This window comes from Lissotriton helveticus, chromosome 7, assembly GCF_964261635.1.
Source record: "Lissotriton helveticus chromosome 7, aLisHel1.1, whole genome shotgun sequence".
Lineage (NCBI taxonomy): Eukaryota > Metazoa > Chordata > Amphibia > Caudata > Salamandridae > Lissotriton > Lissotriton helveticus.
This window is the reverse complement of record NC_136068.1, coordinates 1860315654-1860337878: the sequence shown is the minus strand read 5'-3', so window position 1 is coordinate 1860337878 and position 22225 is coordinate 1860315654. Positions and strand designations below refer to the sequence as shown.

The following is a 22225-nucleotide window of genomic DNA, read 5'->3' as shown; positions in this document are numbered from 1 at the left end:
GAGTGGGAGGGTTGTGCTTTTTCTGTACTCACTCAGACACATGGGGGTGTCCGTAGACCAGTGGCCTACTTCTCAGCTACATTAGATCATGTAGCTTCAGCGTTGCCTGACTTGTTTCATATCATTTGCTGCAACAGGTGACAGCATTGAAAGATGTGAAAGCATTGTGGTGGGTCATCCACTTACTGTATATGTTCCACACTCAGTTGAGCTTCTGATGACGGGAACCAGAACACAGAGGGGGTTCTTAACATCATCAGGATCTCTCATAAGAAATGGGGAGCATGTGAAACAACTGTTGGAAGCATTGCAGCAACCAAAAGAAGTGGCTGTAGTAAATTGTGTTGCACATGGAAAAGTGAAAGACTTTGTGACTATGGATAACTGATACGTGGAATAAGTCACCCGCTTTTGTGCAACTCATGCATGTATTTTTAATGGGGAATATTATAGAGGGAACACAGAGCGAACTGAGATCAGCATGATGCTGGCTATTGCAGATACATGGGATGATGTCAAACGTCTGCAGGGAGAATGGTCAGATCAGGAGCAGGCTGAGTGGATCAAAGCAGGATGTGAAAAGAGGAAAGATGATATTTGGGTTTCAACTGATGTAAGAACAGTGTTGTCAGATTGTTTGCTGAGTTCATATAGGGAGAGATGCAATGGTGAGATTGTACAAGCAAACATGGTTAAACCCGAAATTTCATGTGATTGCTGATGCAGGGTGCCATTGGTGTGTCACATATCAACAGATGAATGCTGGAAAGAAAACTGTGATTGCATTGAGTCACATTGGAGGCTCAGAGGTCTTTTCAATTGAATACAGTTGGATTTTGTTGAGATGCCTGTGTGTAATGGTTTGCGGTTCATTTTGGTTGTTGTGTGCATTTTTGAAAGATGAGTGGAAGCTTATCCGACTAGAAAGTGCGATAGGCTCACAATAGCAAAGTTATTGTTGAGCGAGCTCATCCTGCGCATTGGGTTTCCAACTACATTGGAGCCAGATAGAGAAACTCACTTAAATTTGTGAGTGGGGTATGTTTGGGATTTGCGAAGGTTTAGAACAACATTCCCATAGCAGATAGAGGCTATGATTTGTCAAAGCTGAATTTTGATCTGGACTCCCTTAAACCAAAAAGCAGCAAAGAGATGAGCCTGTTGTGGGAGGGGTGGTTTTAATGTCCATCTTTACCGCAAAGTCTAGTAGAATGCTTGTGGTTTTAAAGATGTTAATGCAAATCTTATGTTTCATTTTTCTCATGATATATTTGATAATAATACTTACCATCTGATGATAAAATTCAATATGTTTCAGCAATTAATATAGCTCTAGGAACATTATTTCTCTTGTTATGTTTGTGGGTAAGGGTTCGGGTTCGGGTATCAACTTTATTGCGCTGTCTGCCAATTTAGCAATAAAGTAGGAGATCATTTTAGACATTCCTAGACGGCATCTGATGATTTGTCCAACTAGGTCAGTCACTGATATTTCTGCACAAAAGAAAAATGGGAGTTTGTTAATGCCAAAACATACTTGCCCAAGCTGGTCAAAGGAAACTGTATCTTATCTGATACTTATTTTGATGAAGAGGCTGATGTAGCTGAAATAAAGATGGTATTCATTACCTTATCAGAAACAGTTAAGAGAGCACTATGTAGGTCAATGTGCAGGGTCTCAAAAAATAGAAGGGTATGATTTAATGCAAAATGCTTGAGATCCCACACAGCATTAATGGCCTCTCTTCATAAAAGGCCTGCACCTGAAGTTGCACACTGCAGGAAGGCCTATTAAAGTGCAATTGAGGACAGGAAAAGGTACTCAAATTAAAGGCTTGGGAACAACTACCGGAAACTCGACTCAAGAATAATCAGAAAGCTTTTTGAAGTGTTATAAAACAACCATTTCTCAGAAGAACTTGTGATTGAAATAGACCTTATCCGGTCAAAAATGGGCCACTTTCTTTGGGAGAGTATTTTCCAGCAGCTAAGGAGTGGGAGGTGTCAGGAATTCCATTTGTACAGAAAAGGAGCATGTCCTACCCAAGTATTGCCCCTCCCTGGAAGAAGTGATGGAGGCTATAAGATCGAGCCCTAGTGTGAAAGGCCCTGGCCCTGATGGGATCCCTCTAGATTTATTAAAAAGTAATCTTGATCTGTGGGCCCCATTGTTAACCAACGTCTCCAAGGCGATACATTTCTCTGCTAAAATTCCATCACAGGCAGACTCATTAATTGTCCAGATCTTCAAGAAAGGGAATAGAGAGGACACTTGCTGTTATTGCGCAGTCTTTCTCCTGGATTTTACGGTAAAGGTTTTAGTCTATGTCCTACTCTCCTGCTGTGAGGGTTGGGTTGAAGACATACAGTATGGGATCGGGAGAAGGATGGGGACAGTGGCTCAATGTCTCATTCTCTCTCTTCTTTTGGGCAAATACACAGTTGCTAAGGGCGGCTTCGTTTCTGGGCTTTTATGAATCTGTCTATTGCCTTTGACTGTGTATCCAACACCAAATTGTGGGATATAATAGAAGATATAGGCATTTACAGACCCATTATCAACACCATTAGAGAAATGTATAGCAATTAAAGAGCTTCAGTCAGGTTTGGGTTGGGGGGAGAAAGTTCTGAGACATTTAGACTAAGCAAAGGTGTCATTCAATGGTGTATCCTTGCGCCTTTCCTCTTCTTTCTCTATATCAACCATCTAGAGAGGGAGTTAGTGTTGAGCAGACCCTCCAGGATTTCTCAATTTCAGGATTTGCAAAAAAAACGCGAAAACTGAGTTTTGCAAAAATGCTGCGATTTTTACAAAACTGCTCACGAAATTTAGAAAATGTGATCTTTTTTTGACTGCACTACTGCACACTGTGCAGTGCTGCCCTGGGGCACAGTTGACTTAAAGATTTACATGTGCCAGGTGGTCACAGTAGTGTGGGCCCGGTCTCACCGTCCAGGCCTGGGGGATCAGCTCAGCTGCGCTGTCTGGCTGCAGCATACATCACAGCAGCTGAGAAAGCCCAGGTAGGCCACAGTGACATTCACATGACATGACATAGCATCACACGACTACAAAAATAACAGTGTGTCCATTATTTGCAGCAACAGGAACTTAAGTCACTCTGAGTGAGGGACGGCGCGGCACGAGCGGGCAGCAGGCACGTTTTTTTTTAGTTTAGCAGTCACTGCTTGCACATCTTCTGGCTGGGCCACCAGTTAATTGTTGACTCATCTTGCTGCACGACCAAACTAATCTGTGACTAGAGGTCACACAGGAAGTCATCGCAGCAGCTAAAGGAGACTCATGGCGGGTCACTCAGGTCTCTGTGATAATATAATTAGTTCTTGAAACTATTTAATTTAAGCCTGACTGAGCCTATAGCTCATTGATCTCCTCAGGCTGGTACCCTTTTGTGCTGGGCTTCACTCGACTTATTCAGAAATTATAGATTTATTAGCAGCTGACATCCGTGCTGGCATCTCAACCTGGTTGGTCGGGTCCCAAGTGGGACGGAGCCTTCACATTTCAGTCATTCTGTTAATTAAAGTAAAGAGCAAGATCATCATACTAGCCCATAATATCTAGCCCAAGAGGAGTGACAGTATTCTGCACTGAACCTTATCAAATACATTAAAGTAATTATTGTTCAAAGCATGCATTGTTTTAATTTTATAGTAGATACATGTATTCATTAAAAAATTGGTGTTAAATCGTCCTTTCTTTAACTCCAATTTACTAAGTGTAATACCTTATACCTATAAAAGGCACTTGTCAGGGGTTTCCTTTAGTCAATTCAGGTTGGCTTGATTGGTATTTTACCAATTCAAAGCTGTAAATCTGTGCCTGGAGTGGTAAATAGCTTTTGTCATTATACCAAGATGCAATGTTCATGCAGCAATCTTGTAGCGGGGCAAAATGAGCGGACTCCTAATAGCTGGGCCACAAAGCAAAGTCCCCCGAGTCCCCATAACCACACCAACCCCCAAAGTCACAGGGATCTATCTCCGTGGGGGCAAAGCCTGGATATGCTTCGCCCAACGTGCAGTTAATAACTACAACACCGCTCCAATCCATCCCGGTGTGTGGAGGTGGGCCAAGGTCCATCCAGTAACCTGGAAACAGAACAAAGTCCGCCGCAGCAGATACCAATAGAGTCGGGGCCAACTTGTGGTGTGGGGGCCTCATATGCGCGATACTGGTCACTCGCGCAGACAAATCCAAGAACACACTCCTCCAAAGAAAGAGATGAGGCCCGTATGGGGAAACAGAGGAGGACTTTAATCACAGCACCGGCAAGGAATAACAGCACAGCAAAATATAAGGCGTATGCATTTCGGCTCCTGCCTCTTCAGCGCCTGTTGTGCTAATGAGATGAGGGCGCTCACTTCCGGATATAAATATCCCGCCCCATCTCTCTGCTGACGAGCCGCTCCGCCCCCAGGTGAGTATGATCATCACCTTCAATTTATGCAGCGCGTCTATAATGGTTACGCCTATAAGTCCCAATATATATATATTAAATAATGTCTCTTATGCACGAATTTGGAAGAGTATTTATAAAATTATTGTAAACATTTTGAATTTGTTGTATGAGAGATCTTGTAAATTATATTAATATTATTCATTAGATTATTTTTCTTCTAGATTTTCACAATCACCAATACTGTTTGATTTTCCTTTTCATTTTGTTGGATATTAAATCCATTAGCACTAATTAGAAGGATAAGGATGTTAAATTACTTCCTGTCCTTACATGATGTACTTGGGTTATATATTCATTGGAAAAGACACATATATCTACTTAATTAAACCCATTAAATAACTTCTTCGTATCACCTTTTTAGAAGAATCTTAATACCAATGTATAAAATGTGTCTTCGAGTAGTGACACATATTGTACTTTTATTATGATCTCTGTGATTGATACATGACTGTCTATGCATTTTATTATTACCTATCATTATATTTTGTGATTAGCCAATATTTGTTTCTGATCATTAATTTGGCACCTAAAGTTGCATTTATTTGTTTTACAAATACATTTGCATTTCTCTTAGACAATTTGGTATAAATGTTTTGTATTTGTCTAGTCATATATTATTTTATACAATTAATAAAATTACTCTGAACACAAACAAATTTGAGAAACTGATCATCAGTTTTTTTACATTAATCATGTATCTCCATTACAAAGGCAAACGGCATTTTAGATATATGTGAGAATTACTTTTACTGCAGCAATTCAAAGTTTTTAGTTGGGTGTGAGAACCTTCTTTATCCACTAGATGATCATCACATAAATCATCACCAGGCACATCAATCCTGTCAATATTTCCTGGGGCAAAAACTCTTGGTAAATACCAGTACATGAAGATTGTGGTCCTGTAATTACCGAAACCTGCATCGCATGCTCCTTACTTTAGTGTACAGCTTGGAATAGGCAATACTTATCTCACTTGATACATCTCTAGCTGCAGTGTTATATTCTATCAGGTGCCATCATTATCACATCTGACATAGGGTCACTAGTAAGGAAGGCCTTCCTCTTTGCCTGGACTCTAGCATCATTCACCAAAAGTAGGTCAAACACGCCTGCTGTGAATATCTTTGCATGTTCCCAGACTACATCCTTTGATTATGTAAGGGTGAGCTCAAGGAAAAGCAGTATTTGGTTTGTATTCAGTAGTTGCTAAGTTACTTGAAGATGTAACCTAAAGATGTGTAAATATTAGTCGAAATCTTGAATATGTTTCAAAGTACCTTAATTAAAGTAAACTGGCATGTTACAAACAGAAGATGCCTGCGCCTCAACCCTCAAGTGGCTTCTCTCGTCACCCTCTCAGCCCTTGCCTACAATCGCATACCCAACATTCTACACCACATTCCACCTATATGCCCACATTCCATAGGCCAGGGCTGGGAGGAACACTACACATCTCCCTCCTTTGACATACACAAAATAAAATATATTTGAAAACAATACAAAAGTAATAATACATAAGAACAGAGGAATAAATCAAGAATAGAAATTCATAACCTTTGAACCTAAACAGCCGCATACCACTTCCTTTGAAATGTAAATAAACAAATTACACATTTGATCATGCAACTAGAACAATAAGATCAAACATTAAACAACAGTTCAGTGGGTAAAATTTCAGGAATATTTGCATTGTATAGAACCTGATGCCGGTAGTTATTCACATATAAAGTCTTCCAATCTGGAAGGTTTCTTTACCATTCTTCCAAAGCTCCCAATTTTACTACGTGTCCCTGGCCTGCCCTCCTCAGGCACCAAAACGTCCTCCTGAATTGTCCACACCCTTCATCTCACTGTTCACGGTGTCACTCTTCATTTTCCATCCACCAGTCATAAACTCCCTGATCCTTTCTCTCCCCACCTACTGCATTTTCCCGCACACCGTCAAGGCACTAAAATGTCATACCTTACCATTTTCCAAGAAACTAGCATTGGAAAATAATTTGGTTACTTTGTGGGGTCTTGAAAACCTGTCCTGTTCACTTCTTAAACCCCCTGTCCTCTTAACCCTCACCATATCTCCCACCTGCAACTTAACAGATTTGCACCCGTGTTTACTAATATTCCTTGTAAATCTGTTTGGCTCTATTAATGGACCCCTTTACCTCCTCTGCTTCCCAAATCACTCTCCTAGCACACGGCATCCATCCGATGTTGTCCTTCATGAAAGCAGTCCTCCCTCTCATTAGTTCAAAAGTACTATGACCTGTGGAAGCACATGGTGCTAATCTGAATGCCCATATAGTCCGGAACATTTCTATTTCCCAATCCAGTCTATTGCACTTAGCCAGCTTTATCGCTCCCTATATCCCTCGTTTAGGAAGCAGAACTATGCTTAACTCCATTGTGTTTCAAACATTTGTCCAACATGTCATCTATGAATTGTGCCCTGTTGTCGGTGATTACTAATTTAGGTAACCCTTCCCTTTGAAAAATTCCATCTAAAAATGTTATCACAGTGCCTACATCAACGTGCTCTAGAACCACTACCTCCGGCCACTTCAAAAATTGGTCCACAGCAACAACCAGGTACTTCTGCACTTGTCCATCCCAAATTGGACCCGTAATATCCACGCTCAAATTTCTCTCAAGGCATATTTGGCGCATTAATGGGACATAAAGGTGGTCATAATGTAGCCTTACTTTTATCAGCATTCTCACATTGCGTACACTTAGGGAACTTGCTTCCAATAGATAACCCCATACCAGGCCACCAATACAATTCCTTTAAACGTTTTTTTTATTTTTGCAATTCCTAAATGACATTCATAACATAAGTCCACAATTCTGCTTCTTAGTTTTTCTGGTGGTACGATACTATCATTCCTTAGAATGTTATGGTCCTCCACAGACAGCTCTTGCCTCAACTCTCAAAATACTTTCAATCCTGAAGGAACATTGCTCTTAGTAGGCCACCCCCCTGTGATCCTAGCTTTAACTTCTGCCAAACCCCGATGCTCTTCGTATGCTTAACTCCATTCCACTGCTGGGATTACTTTTGCACCTTCATCCAAATAGGCCACACTAAAATTTTCAATATCCTCCTCATGTGTCTCTGTCAAAGGAAGAGGCAACCTACTCAGAAAATCTGGCACCTTATTGCATACATCAGTATGTACTGTACACTGTATTTTAAATCAAGGAGTTTGACTGATAAACTTGCCAAACTAGGTGAGGCCTTATACCACCCTTTGGTAGACAACACCCTGGTGAGAGGGTTATGGTCGCTCCTGAGCAGTACACGACTACCCCAAATAAACATCCTGTAATGTTCTAAGCCCCACACACAAGATAACACCTTGCTTTCTATTACCGAATATTTCTCTTCAGTACGCGTAATAGAACACGACTCAAAGGCCACTAAACATTCTTCTCCCACTTCATTTCTTTGTGTGAACACTACAGAAATACCTTTTCCACTTGCATCCATCATAATGATTGATTTAGGTGTGGGGTCAAATCCCTGCTGGGGCATCACCATACACATCTCATTCTTAATGGACACAAACTCTTCTTGACCTTCTTTTGACCATACAAATGTACACTTGTTATTTAACTGCTGCCTCAAATTATAGATTTTGCTAGAACATTTTACAATGAATTTAGAATAAAATTCAACCAGGCCTACAAAAGCCCTTTCTTCACCCTTCCTACTCGGCACAGGAGATTTCTCCACTGCCTCCAGTATTACTTTTTTAGGCTTGACGCCATCTACTGACACCTCATGATCTAAGAATGTCACCTTTTTCTGGCAAATTTTTATGTTTTAACTCTGTTTTAAGCCCCTTATCCCTTAACACACTCAACACTTTCCCAACAATTGCATCATGGTCCGCTTTGGTTTTCCCCATCACAAGTATGTCCTCTTGAAAAAACATGACATTACGTTCATCCTTAAATAGTTCAAACATAATGCAGTCACAGATGCCAGCCCCAATGGCGCCTTCCTAAATCTAAAATGCCCAAAGGGTGCTACGAATGTGGTTAGGTTTCTACCTTTATTATGAAAAGGAACCTGATGGTAGGCTGAAGTGAGATCTATTGTTGTGAACCACTGTTCACCCTTGGTAACCAAAAACATCTTCCTTATTTTCGGTAATGTAAACTGATCCACTACGATACTCCTGTTCGGATCCCTCAAGTCTGCAAACAACCTGGGCTTCCCATTGGCTTTCCTGGCAATTACCAAAGGTGTTACCCATTCCGCTGCCTCTACTTTCTCTATCACACCTTCTGAATACAATATATCTAATTCACTTTTGACTTCCTCCCTCAAGGGTAAAGGAATGCTTCTTACTTTCTGTACCTGTGGTACTGCATCACTCTCAAGCACAATCCTATGCTGGAATCCCTTCAATTCTCCAATATCTCCAGTGAATACTCCAGTTTACTTCCTTAGGATTTCCTGTTCATGCTCACTATGTTGAACCACGGTCACATGTTCTTGACTGTTTGGGTCCAAAATAATTCCTAACTCTCCCTGATCTCTCCAGCCTAGACCGGATGGTCCTGCCTCAGAAACAAACAATCTACTTTTAGCCTCTTTGTCCTTAAATGTGAAGCTCAACCATTTCACACCCACCATTTTAATGTCCTTGCCAGTGAAGGTCTTGGGACAAATCTCTGTGGGTTCCAGTACAATCCCTAAAACAGGAGCAAACATTTCTGTCCAAACCCTCTGATTAACAATCGTATAGGGAGAGCCTGAGTAATCTGTGACTGTGATCATTACCCTCACCACCTAAATCAATATCACATCTGGGTTTTTTCCTCCATTGCTCCCCCCATTAGGCGCGCCTTCCATGACATTCAATACATATTAATTGGCATTGACATCTGTGGACTCTTCTGAATCCATTGAAGAATCCTGTGTAAGAAGGTTCACCCATTGGATGTTCCCTTTCTGCTGTCTTCATAAGTTCAGGAAGCGTCCTACTAAGCCACAGCTTGAACATGTTTGGTATCTTGCAGGGCATTTCTTATTCCCTAGATGCTCTTTATTGCCACATCTATAGCATCTACCACTGAATGCAACACTCTTGATATGTACAAAGGTTCTTCCTTCTATCATTTCTTTCTTTTTATTCTTGACTTTACCCATACTCTTGAATTTAGCCTTCGTCTGCACCTTAGCTACGACTTCTTATTCCATGTCCGCATGCATTTTATCTCCTTTTTGTGGAACCACCACAGCTCTGGCACATCTCTGAGCCAGTTCAGCTTTTTCACCACATTTATCACTTCCAGTAGAGATGACTCTCCCATAGTCCAGAATTTGTCTTCAATATTGGAATTCGCTCAACACATGACAATTTGATCCCTTATGAACTCACCGTGCAAATTATAATATCTATAATTTAGGGCCAATGTTTTTAAAGCAGCCACGTAATCTACTACTGACTCTTCCTTCTCTTGCCTTGTGCGCAAACATTTAAATCGGTCTACCGATACACACACTGTAGAAATGAAGTACCTATCTATATCCTCCTGGGTATGCTCATACTCATTTCCCTGATCTTCTGGTCTGATCTTTTTTTTGTATGAGGTAGATTTTTAATCCACCTGCACCCAAACAATCTTAGCCAGTGAAAAATCTTCATCATCAGCAAAAGTGGAAATATAGTGCGCAAAATACTCCTTCCACTCATTCCACTTTAATACAGGTTATCCTTTGCCTGCCAGGAACGCTTGCGGTAGAGATAAATTCCACACATTACCAGAAGCCATACGAAGAGGTGTGGCGCAGTGGCCAGGGCAACTGACGCTGGATGCTGGGGATCATGGTTTGATCCCCGGCACCGGCAGCAGGGGTCTGCCCAGCACCATGTGACTCTGGGCAATAGCTTGCTTAATCTTCCCGACGGCCCCCAGCACCGGGAAACCTACTACGGGCAGCTGTGCACTTTACAAATACAGGATTATTATTATTATCAGCAGGAATGAAGAAAAAAATTATCGAATGGTTCCTAGAATGTGCAGTACCTATTTACCAGCTTTATTCATATGTACCCACTCTAATTATTTAGAACTCTAGATTCTCTGAACTTCAAAAATGTGTCTGTCACTGCATAGAATGTAATTTCACAGGCGAACTAAAAGAGTTCCTGACACTGGATACACCACACATTTCACTGGCAATGCTTTTTTTTCAGCATGCCCGTTGCAGTTCCTTTGTTTGTTGTATCCTACGTGCAGCTGAGCATGATAACGAGCACGTCACACGCTACTGCTTGTGCTTGCAGAACTCCAACACTGAAGCCAGACCTCACACGGCGTGCCGCCTCGCTCAGTAACACCTCGTGTGCACAGGCCAACTGCGGCCGGTACCACTGATGTAAAACAAGCATTCATATAGCCAATAGGTCTCGCCTTTGGGACCTTATAAGTGGTTAGCCAGAGGTTTTGACTTTGCCTTTGTTTCGAAGCTATGTCGTAAAGAAGTGTGGCTGATGTGTAGCATGTTGAAAAATTACAATAAAGAAGACTGACTACATTATTGTGTGGGCACGTGCATACATTACCATGTGAAATGTATATTTTTTTTTGCAGAGTTATATAGTATATATATATATATATATATATATATATATATACGTTATTGTACATGGTTAATTAAACCCTTTACAATGTTAATAAAACAAAGAAGCACCAGTTTATACGATGTTTGTCTGAATTAGACGAGTTAAAAACTTAAATTCTGTACATAAAACAAGTAAACAGGGATACTGAATAAGAAAATCAACAACACAAATGGAAGGGGCTTATCATCTTGTTAAAAACAATCAAGTACGAGAGTCAAGAAGTCAACGTAGGAATTGGGCTTCCGGGGTACCGTTAGGATCATCCTTTGGGCTGTATAAGGTGTTACTCGTTTTAGTTGGTTCCTTCAAGATTTTATAGCGGGCCTCGCTGTATTAAGAAATTTTACCATTCGACAGCTCAATTGGATGTTGTCCCCTTTAAAGCAGGACAGGACTGCTTGTCTACAAGTCCGTATCTTGTGGAAGTTAAAAAGCGGACGCAGGAAGACTCGTCGTTCGTGAGTGAGCTCGGAACAGGTGGTGATCAGGTGGAGTATGTTTTCCTTTCCGTCCCCACAAAGTCAACATCTTGTAGGTGAGGGTGGCTGTAACCATGGAGGTAGATGGGCCGCTGAAGGCAGTAGCCCCAGGCGAAATTTCAGGAATTTCTCTTTTATTTTTTGGGTGAAGCCAATCTGCAGATAGGATTGGGGCAAAGGTGCGGTGTATGATTGAACTGTAAGCCAACCATGAGCCCGCTCGATTAGGGCGGCTTTGTCCTGCAGTACTGATTCCTTCCGGACTGTCTGGTTGACCACCTTTTTAAAGACTGCTGCAGAGACTGGGAGTGACCAAAGTTACTGTACTCCTAGATCCTCAATTGCTCCCTCCAAATACCTCCTTGCTGGACATGTTGGTTTGTTTTGAAGTTCCTTCCACATGAGCGCATTTAAGGTATTCGGTTCGCCCCTGCATAATTTATGCCAGGTTTTTATGTAGGCTCCCTTACGTGCCAGCTCCTCTTTTTGCAGCCCGAACTCTAGTCTCATTTGAGCCGGCGATGAATACCTTGGTAAGCCAAAGATCATACGAAGTGCTTTTGCCACAGTTCTATCTAATAAGGGAGCATCTCTCCCTCTCATAGCTTCACTGCCATAAGTAATTGCTGGAATGAGCTTTGCCTGTATAACCTTTATTAGGGGGAGAAAACTTGGACCGGAAACTGTGTCTTTTAGGGTTCTGAGTGTCGCTGCCGCAGATACTCCTCTCCTTTTTATGGCTTCACATTGTGGTGTGAAGTTGCCCTTATGGTCTATAAAGACCCCTAAATATCGATATTCACTGACCTTTACTAGCTTGCTAGATGACAAGAGCCAGTTTCTAGTTGCTTTCTTTTTGGAAAGGTTGATACACATAACTTTTGATTTTTCCCGGTTGATGGTAAGTCTGTTAGCAGCAGAGTTATATAGCTCAATCGCAACACGAAGGTATCGGAGCGCTTTACATGAGCACTAGTTACGTTACACAAGAACACATTCATTTTTTTGGGTAGGCACGGGGAGATTACGTGATTTGCCCAGAATCACAGGCTGTGGAGTCGACCCCGAGGCTCGAACCTTGGTTTACCAGCTCCAAAGCCAGCAGTCTAGCAGTGAGACCACATCATCTCCCCAGAGACGCATGACACATACACTTTTTTTTACTTGTATGAACCAAAAAGGAATGCAATAGCTTTCGCATTTTCTTCAGTTAGAGCTATTGGCATTGTCTATATATATAAAATATATATAAAGTATGTCTGTATGTCCTTTATGCATTACTACACCATTCATCCGATCAGCATGAAACTTTGGGAAGTTGTTGAGTTCACTCCAACAAAGGTTTCTGGCAAAAAAAAAAAAAAAATTGTTAAATATCGGCCCCCCGGCCTCCCAGGGCACTCATAATCTTTCCATAACTGAACATTTACAGTTTCCGGTGCGACTCGCTTTTGCAATGACCATCAACAAAGCACAAGGACAATCGCTGCAAGTGTGTGGACTAGGTTTGGAGAATCCGTGCTTCTCACATGGACAACTGTATGTGGCCAGCTCATGCGTCGGAAAACCTTCTGATTTATTCGGGTACGCACCAGACGGAATAACAAAAAATGCTGTGTATCCACAAGCACTCGAATAAATTATTGCAGGTCGGAAAATACACTGAAAGTAGATACATGAACTAATGTGCTGTAGAGAGACCTGCCAACAAAAACAAATAAATGCTTGTGAAGTCCATCTGTCCTGCCTCCTCTCATCTAATAAGCAACCAAGGAGAGAGGCGCGCACGCTTGGCAAACAAGTGCTTGTGAAGTCTGTCTGTCCTGCCGTCTATCCTCTTATAGGCAACCAAAGAGAGAGGCTCGCACACGCACGCACTGGGAGAGCAGTCTGCTCTTTTTCAAAGCACATACTCGTGCTTGTTGCGTGCCCCTGCGCGCTCCCGTAAGGTGGATGCCGCCACAAGCACGAGTACTTGCTTGGAAAAAGAGCTGAACGACGGCTAAAGGTCTCCTAATCAGCACATGCGCGCTGCCTAGGCAAGACCTGTAGGAGCAAGGATTTGCATGTAACGCGACTTGCTTGTTATCAGCCCTCTCGGCATAACGTTAATAAATAAATCAACATGTTTGTTTTATTAATATCACATTACACTACACAAATGAGTATCCGAGTGAAGCTTGCTTATGTGTTTTACTGATGTTAATCCGCTTGCAAATAAAATGGCTGCTGCTACGTGGGATTTTCTACTGCCCATGGACTGTCATACTCACGTGACATGACCTATCTTTCGCTTGGAGAGAAACTTTCGCTTCTGCGCACTAGAATTAAAATGTCTTCTTTGTATAACCGCATGCATGAAGCTTGCACTGCTGCTTTTGCCAAGCTGTTCGTTCTGCCTAACCTCTAATGCAATAGTTAAAATAAAATAATGGGAATAAAGTAGAGATAAGTGGTATACAGTCCATTCATTTATTTCACTATTCTAAAATTGTTTCTTTCCTATTCTTGCCTGTATCGTATTTTGGGCCTGGGATGTGCTGTAACTCCATCTTGGAAACTCACACTGCCCAAGTGCTGAAATTCACCAGAGTCCTCAAGCTAAGGCATTGAATCACTGCCAACATCAGAATGAATTGTAAAAATCGTGGGAAGCTGACCCTTTACCTCTGTCAGAGGAAGCTCTAATATACAAAGTTGTTACAAATGTATTTACTAATAGAACATTCATTGTCGGGTGGAATAAAGATGTCATAAGAAAAATAAAATGATGGGCGGTAACATTAATTTAAATACGAGATGCAGAAAGTGTTCTTTTTCTATGGTGTGATGACCTCTCTTCGTTCCTTGTCCAATCAAAATTGGGGTTCCTTACCCTTGCAACCTTGGGAGGTGGTACACTGACCTGAAAAATAGTATAACTAGGATAGGCTTAGCTAGTTAATTTGTCCGACTTGTCCGAATAGCTGACCTGTCACTGACCCAACGCACTCAATAGGGGATCGAGAGCAGAGGTGCTGTGAAGCACTCTGTCAGAAGATTCGCTGACCCAATCAGGGTCCGGGAAGCTGAGGTGCTGGCGAAGCACTTTGTCGGTGTAATCGATAACCCAATCGGGGTTCTGACTGTTAGCTGCAGAGAGGGAGTATCGCAGGCGTTGCAACTGAACTGGGGGTGCTGGTCTTAACCTTTGGTGTTCCTGTCCTGATCCAAATCTGGTTATCCTGGTCCTGATTCTGATCTGTACCTGTTGGCCTACTGCCAACTGCAACTCTTGGGTTTTTCTGTTTTCTAACTGACCCGTAGCCAGGGTTGGTCTTCACAGCATACTAGGTAAATATAAATCAGTGTCTCTTTACCCTCCCTAACGTGAAGCTTTGACTGCATATATATATGGATGTTCCTTTTTTCCCTTCCTTTGATAAATGCTCAAATTGATTTTTGATTACATAGCATGTCCCTTCTCTTACCTTCCCTTATTACTAAATGATCAGTATAATATATCTTTTGCATAGTTATACATTAATTCTTATTTTCATTATTGAGAGTCTTTTGGTGTTTAATCTTTAGATCATGACCATTTAACAAATTTAGATAAAGAATTTAAAACTTCCCGAGTCTGTGGTTATTATATGAGTCTGTGGTTATTATATGAGTGACCACTGCGCCTCCTGGCCTGGTCACCCCCACGCTCCTGTGCCTGCCTGCTCAGCCCCAGCCACCGAGGGCCGCCGAGCACTCCAGCCTCCCGCCACCCCAGCCACCCGAGGGCCGCCGAGCCCACCAGCCTCCCGCCACCCGAGGCCCGCCGAGGCCGAGCCAGATTTTCCCGCCACCCCAGCCACCCGAGGCCCGCCGAGGCCGCGCCAGATTTTCCTGCCGCCCTAGCCCGCGGCCCCGCCCCCCCACCAGCCGATTGGCTCCCGCCCTCCCGCAGACCCTCCCGACCGGCTCCCTTTTTAAGAGGAGCCCGAGCAGAGCCAGGGAGTGACCACTGCGCCTCCTGGCCTGGTCACCCCCACGCTCCTGTGCCTGCCTGCTCAGCCCCAGCCACCGAGGGCCGCCGAGCACTCCAGCCTCCAGCCACCCCAGCCACCCGAGGGCCGCCGAGCCCACCAGCCTCCCGCCACCCGAGGCCGCGCCAGATTTTCCCGCCACCCCAGCCACCCGAGGCCCGCCGAGGCCACGCCAGATTTTCCCGCCGCCCTAGCCCGCGGCCCCGCGCCCCCGCCAGCCGATTGGCTCCCGCTCCCGCCCTCCCGCAGACCCTCCCGACCGGCTCCCTTTTTATGACGCCCCCAGAGCGACCGCGCAGCGGACGCGCGCAGCGGGAGCACCGACTGAGCGCCGAAGGTGCGCCAAAGGTAAGCCCGTCTGCGCCTGGACCGCGCCCAGGGCCAAGACCCCTGGCCCCCGCCGGACGTACGACGCCGCCACCCTCAACGCACTCAACACCGGCCGAATCCCGGGATGCTACTGAGCCACCCCGAGACGAACCCACGGCCCCTTCAGCTGCCACGCCTGCAAGTTCACCTGCATCTGGACCTGCCCCGCACCAGCGCCCGCCAAGCCGAACACCAGCAGCAACCACCTCAAGTGCATCCTACTCAACACCCGCTCCATCCACAGACACGCCATCGAACTCTGGAACCTCCTCGAGACCACAGCTCCTGACGTCGCCTTCCTCACGGAAACCTGGATGAACGACTCCTCAGCGCCCGACATCGCCATCGCCATCCCAGAGGGCTACAAGATCACGCGAAGAGACCCCGGCAACCAGACTGGAGGAGGCATCGCCATCATCTACAGAGACACCATCCGCATCGCGACCAACACCGACGACACCCTGACAACCGCCGAACACCTGCACTTCCAGATCCACACGGACCCCAAAACCACCCTCAGAGGCACCCTCATCTACCGACCCCCGGGACCACGCACACAATTCAGCGAAGACATCGCCGACTTCATCAGCCCGCACGCCCTCCCCTCCGCTCACTTCATCCTCCTGGGGGACATCAACTTCCACCTGGAGAACAACAACGACCGCAACACCGCCACCCTGCTTGACAACCTCGCCATCCTCGGACTCAAGCAGCTGGTGACCACCCCCACCCACCTCGCCGGACACACACTCGACGCTGTCTTCTCTTCCAGCAAGGACATCGTCTTCAGCCACGCCACCGGACTCCACTGGACGGACCACAGCTGCGTCCACTTCACCTTCAGAAGACCCACGATCCACCACCACCAGAAACAGGTTGCTCGAAGAAACTGGAACAAGATCACAGCAAACCAGCTCGCTACCTCCCGGAGCCAACACCCTCCCGCCAGCTCAGCGAACCCCAGCCAGGCCGCCGACAACCTCACGAAGTGGATCAGCAACTGCGCAGACGACCTCGCCCCACTGAGGACCCCGCCAAGCAGACCTGGCAGCAAGAAGGCCCCATGGTTCACCGACGAACTCAAGAGCTCCAAGAAGAACTGCCGAGCCCTCGAGAAAGCCTGGAGAAGGGAGCCAACACCGGACAACATGACCACCCTCAAGCTCGCCACCCGGAAGCACCATCAACTGATCCACGCCACCAAGAAATCAGCATTCAAGGACCGGCTGGACAACAACGCACACAACTGCAAGGAACTCTTCAACATCGTGAAAGAGCTCTCCAACCCCAACGCCGGAATCAACGACATCACCCCGTCGCAAGACCTCTGCAACTCCCTCGCCTCCTACTTCCACAACAAGATCGCTGACATACACAACAGCTTCAGCCCACAAACAACGCTCCCCACGACCGCACCAACGCCCCCCACCACCACCCTCAGCGCCTGGACCCAGATCAACACAGAAGACACCATCTGCACGATGAACTCTATCCACTCCGGATCTCCGACAGACCCCTGCCCTCACCACGTCTTCAACAAGGCCGACGCTGTCATCGCACCCCACCTGCGGGACATCATCAACACCTCCTTCGACACCGCCACCTTCCCTGAGAGCTGGAAGCACGCCGAAATCAGCGCTCTACTAAAGAAACCAACAGCGGACCCCACCGAACTCAAGAATTACCGCCCCATCTCGCTCCGCCCGTTTCCAGCCAAAGTCATCGAGAAGACCGTCAACAAGCAGCTGGCCGCCTTCCTCGAGACGAATGGATCCCTCGACCCCTCACAGTCTGGCTTCCGAGCCAACCACAGCACCGGGACCGCCCTCATCGCTGCCACAGATGACATCCGAGCCCTGCTGGACAACGGTGAAACAGCAGCCCTCATCCTCCTAGACCTCTCCGCGGCGTTCGACACTGTTTGCCATCGCACCCTAGTGCAGCGCCTCAGCAACATCGGAATCCAGGAAAAGGCTCTGGAGTGGATCATCTCCTTCCTCGCTGGAAGGACACAGAGAGTACGCCTGCCACCGTTCAGATCTGCAGCCACGGAAGTCATCTGCGGCGTTCCTCAGGGCTCCTCGCTCAGCCCCACCCTCTTCAACGTCTACATGAGCCCCCTTGCGGCCATCGCACGCCAACACAACCTCAACATCATCTCCTACGCCGACAACACCCAGCTGATCCTCTCCCTGACCAACGACCCCGCCGCCGCCAGAACCAACCTCCACGAAGGGATGAAAGACGTAGCCGAGTGGATGACGACCAGCCGCCTGAAACTGAACTCAGACAAGACGGAAGTCCTCATCCTAGGCTCCTCGCCCTCCGCCTGGGACAACTCCTGGTGGCCCCCCGCCCTGGGCACCGCACCCAAACCAACAGACCACGCACGCAACCTGGGCTTCATCCTGGACTCCTCCCTCTCCATGACCAGACAAGTCAACGCCGTCTCCGCGTCCTGCTTCAACATCCTGCGCATGCTACGGAAGATCTTCCGGTGGATCCCCACCGAGACCAGGAAGACGGTCACCCAGGCCCTCGTCACCAGCCGACTGGACTACGGCAACGCCCTCTACGCCGGAACCACCACCAAGCTCCAGCGGATCCAGAACACCTCAGCCAGACTCATCCTCGACATCCCCCGACGCAGCCACATCTCCGGACATCTGAGATACCTGCACTGGCTCCCCGTCAACAAGAGAATCACCTTCCGTCTCCTCACCCACGCACACAAAGCCCTACACGACCATGGCCCGAGCTACCTCAACAACCGCCTCAACTTCTACGCTCCCAAACGCCACCTCCGATTGACCAACCACGCCCTCGCCGCCGTCCCCCGCATCCGAAGAGCGACAACAGGAGGAAGGTCCTTCTCCTACCTGGCCGCCAAGACCTGGAACACCCTCCCTCCCGACCTTCGCCTGACCCAAGACCACCTCTCCTTCAGGAAGAAGCTCAAGACCTGGCTGTTCGAGCAGTAGCGCCCCCCCCCCCCCCAAAGTGCCTTGAGACCCTCCGGGTGAGTAGTGCACTCTATAAATGCCTTGATTGATTGATTGATTGAGTGCAAATGTTATTTTCCTATTATTCTAACACCCTGATCCAATTGTTTTACAGGTACCAGCGACAAGGATTGGTAAGTCAATGGTATAGGACCTAGTAAGTAAAATAGACTGATAGTAGAGCGAAGGTTACCTGGTTAAGTTATAAGTTATTGATTATGGGCCCAGGTGAGTATAATAAAATTATAGTTGGGTGACCTGCGTGCTCTATCACCTAAAAAGGGAAGTTTTACCTAAAACACTGTGCAGGCCCTAATACCGGCTTCCCTTAGTTAAGGCCTAGATCCTTGCCTCACGATCAACCCCTTGCATCAAAGCCGCAGTCTTTGAAATACAGTTCCAGAGCACACATCTGTACAGACTCTCAGCTGTCAACAAATCTGTAAAGATTAGTCCACATCTGGAATATATTTCAAAGTAACTTTATTAAAGTATACTGGCATGGTACAAACAGGCCATGTCTGTGCCTCAACCGGATTCTCTCATCACCCTCTCCGCCCCTTCCACGTGCCCACATTGCAGAGGCCACGATTGGGTGGGACACCACAAGATGTTAATGATGAACGCCCTGAGTCTGTTAGGACTGCCACACTGAAGTCTTTTAACAGAAACACAAGAAACAGTGAAATCATTTTGAAGTCTTCATTGTGAGATTGAATTGTAAATGCAAAACCTACCTTTACAGATGCTAACCAATGCAAAACAATGTATACATTTTTTTTATTGATGCTTCACCATTTTACTGCTGACCAGAAGCTTCACCAATCACCCTTGGAGAAGCCACCACATCACAGATCTGCTTACCTGTACTGAACCACCTGTACCGCTGTTCCCGTCAGGTGTGTGTGGAGGACGTTAGCAAACACCTGCATATCTGGAATCCCCTTGCCAGTCACCTACAACAACAAAGAACGCATCCCTTCAGGGAACAGTGCTGCACATCAGCATTCCTGCTTCAAGTAGCACCCAAAGCTTACCGCTGTTAGACTGGCATGGGCTGAAACAAGGACCGTCTAAGAGAGTTGGTGGGATGTATGAAAACTTTTTGGTCTAGGATCAAAAGGCACATTTGACAATTTTCCCCTCTGTAGAACGAGCATTGATTTTTATTAATAAAATTAACTTCCTCTCATTGAGATGTGCTTTCAATATTGGGGCAATCAAAAAGCTCCAAACACATTGTGCGCAATTCCAAGAGGTATTTTGGTGGCTGAAGCCTGCCAAGTACATTGATTTACACCCCGGCTTGAGCTTACACATTTCTTCATAAATGCAATTCAACCGCTGCAGGCTGAGACTTAAGCCAGTGGGAGGGGTTTCGGCTCTCGCCCTCAAAGGAACCGTGGTCACATACGACTCAAAATAGGGTCATATAGTTCTCGTGACCACATTTTAGGGATTTTTTATGCATAAATCTGCCATATATAGAGGCATATTTACAAGCCCCTGTCGCCATCACAACGTCACTTTCAGTGGTGTTTTGATGGCGATAGGGGCCTCCCTTTATTTACAAGGCAGCATTAAGCCAAATAACGTGGCTTAACGCTGTAAATAAGGCACCCTTTCACACTGTTTTTAGCATGAACGGGGAAGCCAATGGGTGTTGCAGTGGGCGTTCCACCGCAACACCCATTGATTTTGACGCTGCCTCCTATTTACATAGGCAGCGTTAGTAGGAGACAGCGCCAAAATTAAGACCAGCGAAAACCTAATCTTAAACAGGCAAAACGAGGATAAATGCTTTATTTCTCCTTGGTTTTCCTGTTTTACATGTAAACAGCAAATTGCCATTGATTGTTTATGTGCATGAAGGTCCTCCTTCCTGCACATAAACAATCTTTTTAAAAAGATGCTGCTTTGCAACTTCTGTGTGTGCTGAATTAACCCCCTTTTACGTGGGGCTAATTCCCCCGCGGGGGGATGGTGGGGGCACGCGGGCGACGCCGCGGTGCTTGTGTCGAGCCCAGCTCGTCATGCAGCACAGTGGAGCTGTGCTCATGACGAGCTGAGCTCATCACGACTCCGCCCACTCTCATGGAACGCCCGCGCAGGATGGGAATTAGCCCCTCATGGGCGTTACGCAGCAGTTATGACGAGCTCGTCATGAGCACATCTCCACTGTGCCTCATGACGAGCTGAGCTCGTCATAAGCATCTAAGGGGTTAAGCAGCACACATAGAAGTTACAAAATGGCATTTAAAATGTAAAGATTGTTTAAGTGCGGGAAGGGGAACCTTCCTGCACATAAACAATTATTCACCCCAACGCAGACACCCTTTCACTATGGTGCAAAGGTGCCTGTGTTGGCACTAGGCAGCTGAACTCAGCGCCAGCGCAGCGGGAAACGCAGAGCTGCACCATATTCTTGTGAATATGATGCAGCCCTACGTTTTTAAAGTGGCGGAGCGTGTTGTCAGCCTTCTAGGCTTAAGGACATGCTCTGCCACTTTATTTGTAAATATGCCCCATAGTTCTACATTGCATAGGTGTGGATCTCTGAGTACGTTATAACGACCTATACTTTAAAAAGAACAGAGGCCCACATGCATCAATATCGGCTTTTGCGATTTCTAAATTGCGAAAAATATCGATTTGCAATTTAGAAATCGCAAAAGCCTATGCATGAATATTTTCGCTTTTTTTTTTTGCAATTCGGTAAAAATTGCTATTTTTACCGAATTGCATAAAAAATGCAAATTTTCAATTGCGAATTCACAAATCCCATTCATTCCTATGGGCCAAAATGCCCATAGGAATGAATGGGAATTGCGAATTCGCAATTTGAAATCGCAATTCATCAATGCATTTCAAGGGTGGAGAGGGGGGTCCAAATGACCCCCCCTGCACCCATGAAATGTACTTTTCAGTATAAGTTACATACACACATGTCCTAGGGACATGTGTGTCTGTAACTTAACAGTTTAAAAAATGCATTTTTGTGCATTTTTAAACAATTTCGCAAATTACCACAAGTTTGAATTTCGTGGTAATTTGCACTTCCAATTTGAAAAATCGCACATTTTTATGAAATGATGCATAGCATTTAAGAAATCGCAAAATTGTGATTTCTTATATGCTATCGCAATTTTAGAAATTGCAAAAAAGTTGCGATTCCTAAAATAGCATGATGCATCCCAAACAGCACTTTTGGAATCGCAAACGGCCGATTTTAAGGAA

The 22225-nt window shown here is 45.5% G+C and overlaps 1 protein-coding gene across 1 annotated transcript in view; it reads right to left on the bottom strand.

The window, feature by feature from the left end:
* The window catches only part of LOC144769766 (putative DBH-like monooxygenase protein 2), a 611053-nt gene that overhangs the window by 375874 nt on the left and 212954 nt on the right, over nt 1-22225 (bottom strand). The window contains exon 8 of the mRNA XM_078653944.1: nt 19853-19944. Coding sequence (XP_078510070.1) covers nt 19853-19944 — 92 coding nt within the window. The remainder of the gene's footprint in view (nt 1-19852; nt 19945-22225) is intronic.